General features: G+C 47.4%; 1 protein-coding gene across 1 annotated transcript; it reads right to left on the reverse strand.

Annotated features, from left to right (window-relative positions):
* Nucleotides 1-207: 207 nt before the first annotated feature.
* On the reverse strand, nucleotides 208-6,774 carry MRPL19 (mitochondrial ribosomal protein L19). Its single transcript, XM_042883491.1, has 6 exons — nucleotides 6,703-6,774; nucleotides 6,447-6,558; nucleotides 3,185-3,303; nucleotides 2,517-2,651; nucleotides 1,479-1,660; nucleotides 208-522 (listed from the first exon to the last, which is right to left on the reverse strand). Exons 1-6 carry the CDS (start codon nucleotides 6,749-6,751, stop codon nucleotides 307-309), a joined length of 813 nt encoding a protein of 270 aa, XP_042739425.1. The 5' UTR covers nucleotides 6,752-6,774; the 3' UTR covers nucleotides 208-306.
* Nucleotides 6,775-7,671: the final 897 nt, after the last annotated feature.

Raw genomic sequence — 7,671 nt, forward strand, 5'->3', positions numbered from 1 at the left:
TTGTCAGATGATTACTGGTGCTTTATCAAATGTGATTTCAAAAGTGTCTTTACAGGGCTACTAAGCAGCACTTACTCTCAGATTGTACAGTTGAGCTGCTGTACGTCTGCTTCCCTGCCACAGCCCCCTCTGAACCTACTGCATTCAGCGTTTTCACAGTTGGCCACTTCCTACTTGGCATAAAGACAGAAGAAACAACTATTTGGATAGTTGAACATTCAGAAAGGAACTGCTGACATTTTACTGTGTATTTTACCTGCATACAAAACTTGAGAACTGACAATTGATACACCGAACTCAAAGCTGTTACTTTCTCAGCTCTTCACTCACTTCCCTCCATATTTTTTCCTCTATCTTTGAGGTATCATACTCTCGCAGCATATCAAACTCCAGCCAGGGCTTCTTCCACTTCTGTGCTTCTTTCATTTTTTTCTCAGGTAGCTCAAACTTGATTCCTTTTATGTTGTATTTTGGCCTTTCCCACCGTTTTGACCATGGTTTAGGTTTCATTCTTACCTGCAGCTGGGGGGAAAGATTAAAAAAATAAAATGAATAAAAAATGAAACGTATTAAAAGGTCAGAATTCTGACTGTGAACCAAAAGTAGTGAGACAAGTGCTGCTTTAATAGAAAAAACAGACCAATCTGTCAGTAAACTAAGGGACTATTGGTCATCAGTGGGAGAAAAGGGATTTTCTGTCTTTTATGTCTGTTAATTAACCTAAATAAAACTGATTTATTACACGGTCCTTACAGCGGCATGCCATTAACTAACTCTTCTATGGTTCTAACTGTGTTACTAAGGAAAAAAAAATATGGCAGCAGCTGTTTGTCCTTTTCCCGTAAGCTAAGGTGGATGGCATTCTTTTACCAGTCTGCCAGAGCTCCTGAGATGCAGATCTTGCTCCTTCCACCCCCAAGTCAATAGCATTAAGTTTCCTCAGTCTTGGCTGTGCTGTCTGCATGTAATGCAGAGGAACCTGCAGGCCGTTACTTCCTGCAGTCTCTTCTAAGTTGCTTTCTGAGGAAGGCAGGTACTCAGTTATAAATGTTTTCACTACAGGAGCAGCAATAAGGCACCAGATGTTACATACTTGTATCACTAACACAACTAGAAGTTAAGAGCCTTGCAGGCTGTTATCAAATGGCCACTTGGAAGAGACTTGCAAAGGATCATAGGAGTTCAACCTCTGGCTCCACATAAAACCAGCCACACTGTGTCTGAGTGGGGTCCAAAGGCTCCTTGAAGTCTGGTATATTTGGGCCTGGGGAACCTGTTCCATGACTGATCAACCTCTGCTGCAGAAGCTTTTCCACCCTGAGCCTTCCCTGCTGCAGTCCTCTATCTGGCCCTGAAATGGAGCCCTGCAGCAGCCCCAGGGGACGGCTCAGCACCCTGATGCAACCCCTGTATCAGTCAGAAAGTTAACTAAATTATCCCCTGCTATTTTAATTCCCACTAAAATATTAAACTCCTACCTTGTTTACAGGGATTTCCTCATGGTCTAAATGAGACACAGGTTTCATATTCATATCAAAAGTACTATATTCAGGAAGGGCATCTCTCAGGTACATCAGGTTGTCATCCAGCCTTTTTTCCAGCTTCAGAACTGTGATTTCTTGGATCCGAGGACTGTACAGTTCATAACAAATTTCAACACCTTCGAGAGAGGAAGTCTGGTTCAGTGATCACAAAGTTGGAAATACTAATACCAATTTAGTATTTCTTCAGTGTTCTATAACTGTATAATTTAAGAGCTGCTTTTCATCTGTACAGGGAACTACATACGCAATGCTGTGGGTACAGGTGATTGTTCACATGCATTACACCTGCATTTGCACAGGCAAGTAAGCCCAGTTGTTGGTAACACAACAGCTTGAGAACGTGTATGCATGTGTGTGTGTGTGTGTGTGTGTGTGTGTGTGTACACAGACACATTTGTTATGCTGTGGGCCTGAACTGTGCAACAAGTGCAACAAATCCACAGTGCCCAAACTGGGCTAGTGCTTACATGGCTAGCAGTAAGTTTAGGAAGAACCGCATTCTGTGGCAGGGATGCCATGCTGGAGCAGGGGAAGAGAGTGAAGATACAAAGCATTATGAAATGACTGCAGCCTCCATTCTCTGTGCCACTTGAGGGGAGAAGGTAGGAGAGGAGGAAAGGTGTTTTCAGTTTGCTTTTACTTCCCCACTACTTCAGTTTGTTATTACTAGGCAATAAATTACATTGACCTCCCTTACGCCAAGTCTGTTTTGTCCACAATGGTAACTGAACATGATCTCCCCGTCCTTATCTCAACCTAGAACCCTTTTCTCATATATTTTTTTCCCCTGGTCTTTTGAGTAGGGAGAGTGAGAGAACAGTGTGGTGGATCTGAGCTGCCCATCAGTGTGCAGCCACCACACACGTGCAGCCTCATGCGAGTACAGATCTGAAACACAGCATACAGGCATAAAATGACTAAGCAGTGCCATGTGTTCAAATATATGGGTTACTGCCTCAGTGGAAATCCCACCTTGGTCTTCGATCACATTCCGAAGCACAAAGGTCGCACCAAGCCCTCTTCCTCCTCTTTGAATGCAGATCCCCACAAACCGGTTGGTTTTGCCATCAGCATACGGATCTGCAGTAGTAACAGCAAGTACACTGCCTGCAAAAAGAACCAAGGAAAAACAGCAGGCTGTGCAAGCAAACTAACACTAGCACATGGTAAAAGGGTCAGATGGAGCACATTTAGGCACGTTTCAAAAATGGTTAATCATCCAACTGAGCTGCCAGAAACAGAATAAATTGTAGCATACATTCATTCAGAACAGGCTAAAAGTGATTCTGCACTTAACTGTAAAGCTCTGTCCCTCCTTAAGCCTTCACCTGTACAGTTTTTTACACAAACTGAATACAAATAATCAGTTTCCATTCCTTGAGTTTTATTCATTAGCCACACTGAAATGCCAGTTAAAAAAAACACACACAAATTATCTGAAAGAAACACAAAATATTATCTTTTCACTGGAAATTGAATGAGAGTTTAAAATATGAACTAGTAAGCACAGACACACAGGCTGATCTAACACAGCAGATGCTGCGATGTCCCGTGATAACTCAATTTCAGAGCACGCTTTTAACCATCTCACCCAGTGAACAACAGTTAAGAAGTAAGACAGCTCCAGTGCTGCTACTGACCAACATAGAACTCGGGGATGTTGAAGACTTTTCGTCTCTGTATCATATCCTTTCTTTCTATATAGAATTTCAGAGGATCTGTTCTTCCTCTGGGAGGTATAAATTCAGGGCTCAAAAACCTGTAAGAAAATCCAAACTTAAAAAGTTTAAAACAAAAGCATTTCCACATTTCCATTAAAAATATTAAAGAAATCCAAATATTTGCCTAAAAATTAAATACTGCCACACGCTGACCATCTGTGCCAGCTGTCTTCTCAGAGACAGGAACTGCAAATTACTGATTTTTTTTTTAAACACATTTTTTTTTTCCCAAAACAATGCTGTTCTTGGAAGAACAGACCAAGAGATGACAGTCCTGTTACTTTTATCTCAGTTTAGGAGCAGATTATTTCATAGTTTAACTGTAATCCACAATTAAAAAAAAAAATACCACTTCTTATTTCATCACTTGATAGTAAAAGATAGGAAAAAAGTTATTACTGTTTCTTACAAACGGCTGAAGAGAGCCTACAGGAAACATCACACTCGAGTGGTTATCTTGTGTTGGCAAAGCTTAAAGGAACTCTAAAAACTCTTTTCTGCTCGGATGAATTACACCGTGCCAAGGAAATCTCATGCTCTGGAGTTCAACTGCCTGGCAGTAAGTTGAAGGCTTCCTGACAGTGTTGGCCTGGCCTGAGGGCCACTACCAACACATTGTTTGCATGGGGTCACTGTGCTTCAGACAGCATGAAGACTTGGCCTCAGAGCCAGAATGAAGATGGACAAATTTAATTCATATTTAACTCTTAGAAGTCCAGCATCTGGTCAGGAGAGAGCACAGGAAAGACGAATGCATACCTGCCTGAAAAGCCTTACATAGACTACATGGGAAGCACAGGATGATAGACAGGGCAGCACATGGAGGTTCTGCTCAGTGCTGCTGCTTGCAGGCTGCCATTAAGATGAGAAATGACATCAGGCCTCTCCTATCAGGCCTGCCCCTCATCCTCATAGTTACAGGAGTCACAGAATCACAGAATGGCCAGGGTTGGAAGGGACCTCAAGGATCACAAAGCTCCAACTCCCCACCACATGCAGGGCCACCAACCTCCACATTCAATACCAGCCCAGGCTGCCCAGGGCCCCATCCAACCTGGCCTTGAACACCTCCAGGGATGGACGGGGCATCACAGCCTCTCTGGCAGCTGTTCCAGCACCTCACCAATCTCACAGCACACAACTTCCCCTGACATCCAACCTTCATCTGCCCTCCCTCAACTCCAAACAATTTCCCCTTGTCCTGCTGCCATCTCCCCTTTCCAAGAGCTGACTCCCCTCCTGTCTGCAGGCTCCCTTTAGGTACTGCAGGCTGCACTGAGGTCACCCCGCAGCTTCTCTCCTCCATGCTGAACAAACCCAGCTCCCTCAGCCTGTCTTTGTAGTGGAGGTGCTGCAGCCCCCTGATCATCTCTGTGGCTCCTCTGGACCCTCTCTAACAGCTCCCTGTCTTTCTTGTACTGGGGGCTCCGCACTTGGACACAGTACTCCAGATGGGGCCTCACAAGAGCAGAGCAGAGGGGGACAATCACCTCCCTGTCCCTGCTGGCCACCCCTCTGCTGATGGAGCCCAGGATCCCATTTGCCTTCCAAGTCACAAGAGCACACTGCTGGCTCATGTTCATCTTTTCATCTACCAGGACCCCCAGGTCCCTCTCCGCAGGGCTGCTCTCAAGCACCGCTCCTTCCAGTCTGTATGGATACCTGGGATTCCTCCGGCCCAAGTGCCAAACTCTGCACTTTGCCGTGTTGAACCTCATCAGGTTCCCCCTGCCCACCTTTCCAGCCTCTCGAGGTCCCTCTGAATGGCCTCCCTTCCTTCCACCGTGCTGACTGCACCGCTCAGCTTGGTGTTGTCAGCAAATGGCTGAGGCTGCCCTCGATTCCGCCATCGCTGTCATGATGAAGATGTTACAGAGTACTGCTCCCAGGACAGAGCCCTGGGGACGCCGCTCGTTACCGGCCTCCACCTGGACATTGAGGACCACCCAGGAGCCATTGAGGACCACCCTCTGTCTGCGGCCATTCAATCAGTTTCTTATCTAGCGAGTGGTCACCCATCTCATCCACATCCCTCCAATTTGGAGATAAGGATGTGGTGAGGGACCGTGTCAGAGGCCTTGCTCAAGTCCAGGTAAGCTCAGGAGTTCCGGAAAAACATCATTTAAATCCCTGCTGTCCCTGGTAACCTCATTACAGGCTGCATGTCTTAGGTGGGCCATAGCTGCTTACTCTTCACATCTTAAAGACGTGAACACTAACAGATCTGAAGGCAGAACGGAAGATTTTATAATGTTTTTAATACTTTCCCCATTCCTGAGGATTATGCTGTTTTTCACAAGATCATAGAACCACAGGATCATTAAAGTTGGAAAGGATCAGATCATCAAGTCCAAATGTTGACCCATCCCCACCATGCCCACTAAACTATCAGAGCCACATCTCTACGGCTCTCAAACACCTCAACGGACAGTGATTCCACCACCCACCTGGGCGTTCTGAAAATACATTTTTTCTATTATTCAACCTGAACCTCCCCTGGCACAACTGAAGGCCATCGCTTCTTGTCCTTTTGCTTCTACCTGGGATTAGAGGCTGACTCCCACCCAGCCACAACCTCTTTTCAGTAGCAGTGGAAAGACACAAAGTTTCTCCTGAACCCTCTTCTCTCCAGCCTGAACAATCCCTGTTCCTTTAGCCACTCCCAGGATATTGTGCTCCGGATCCTTCACCGCTTTGTTGCCCTTCCCTGAACATGACCCAGGGCTCCAGTGTGTTTCTCATAGTGAGGGGCCCAAAACTGAACACAGTACTGGATGTACAGCAGTGCTGAGAAAAGTGGGCAGATCAGCTCACCAGCCCTTCTGACTGCACTATTTCTGATACAGGCCAGGATGCTGTTGGCATTCTTGGCCAGCTGGGCACACCTTTGGATACATGCAGCCATTGACCAATACCCCCGATGTGCACAATATCACACTGTCACTCTCCTCCCAGAGGCAGCAGCACCATTTCAAACGTGCCACTTAAAGCAATGCAGATGCGTTTAGGAGACACGAAAAATGCTTAGCTGGAGAAAAATTCACATTGACTAACAGCAAAACCTGTGCTCAGCTCCCAGCCGACCTCGAGATGTCAGCCAAAGGCACAGAGCTGTGTCCGCTCCCTTCCGACACGCAGTTTTTGTGCACTAACACCTCAGAGCCCCAGCCACCCTTCCTACCTCCTCTCTTCTCTCTGCTTCTGCTTGTCAATAATGACGGGCTTCGGGGGCGGCTGGAATTTTGTGGGCTCTCGGTCGCTGCTCATTCGACAAGTCGAGGAAGAAAACCACCCTGTAAAGACAAAACGCTCAGAAAAACGCCGTTCTCAAAAGGAACCGTTCCCCACAGCCTTGCAGCCCAAACCCCCGCCCTCCCCACAGAACGGGCCCGGGTTCCCTCCCCGGGGCCGGGCGGAGAAAGGCGGGCGGTGCTCACGGACGGGCCGGACGCCCTGCAGCAGCACTCTCCCACAGGCGGCCGCCATAGCGAATACGGCCACTTCCGGTCCACTGGCGCCAGAATGCAGGGTGGCTACGGCAAGCGCGGAGGGCCAAAACTACGCCCAGCGCGAAGCGAGGCTGTGCGCCGTTCTACTTCCGACCCCTTTTGAGTTCTGTTCATAACCTAGTTAGCCCTCGGTGATTAACTCAGACATGATTATACACATTGGCATTATTGAGTTGCTTTTAAATATATTTCAGTCAGATTTCCTCAGTTGTTCGGAACAGCCTGGATTCAGTTGGTGGCTGCAGGAGACGCAAAGCTCAAACGCAGAGTGCAGAGCTATCAGTAACACCCCATTACTTCAGCTCTGCGGCTTCCCTTCGAAATATGCCTGACTTCACCCGCTAATTACACCAATGACGCTGCCGGGGAGCTTCTCACCGCCGCTTTCCCTGCGGCAGCTCGGTTTGCCCCGCCCGAACCCTCACAGCGAAGCAAGGACCGCCCGCTGGCCATCAGCTCTTGGGGCTCCGAGTCGCAGCTCCATGCAGCCGTGCTGATCACAACTGCGGGGCTCCGCAGCCTGCTGGTGTAACGCCTGTTAACCTCGGGATGCGACAGAAGGGGGCACTCCGGCCCTTAAAATACAAAACACTCTTCACTACCACCGTGCTCCCCCCAAAATGATGTTGTTATGATTATTACCACGGTCTCAATGTCTAAGTACTTGCTAGGCAGAAAGTTTTATCTTGTGGTGTGAGGAGTAATTCCAATACCATAATGGTGATCGAGGGGATCTCAGAATAGTTGAGCTAATAGAAGAGCTGGAGCTCTTTTTTGTTCCCACCAAGATGCATTTCAGTTGCCTATTTGGGAATCTGAGTTCCACTGGGGAGAAAGCCCAGACCGGTAGAAGGCAGTGCTTAGCCTCGTCCCTTGTCACCTATGATATGTGGGCAA

The sequence above is a fragment of the Lagopus leucura genome, unplaced genomic scaffold, assembly GCF_019238085.1.
Source record: "Lagopus leucura isolate 7727_CA_CO unplaced genomic scaffold, USGS_WTPT01 Super-Scaffold_100038, whole genome shotgun sequence".
Classification (NCBI taxonomy): domain Eukaryota; kingdom Metazoa; phylum Chordata; class Aves; order Galliformes; family Phasianidae; genus Lagopus; species Lagopus leucura.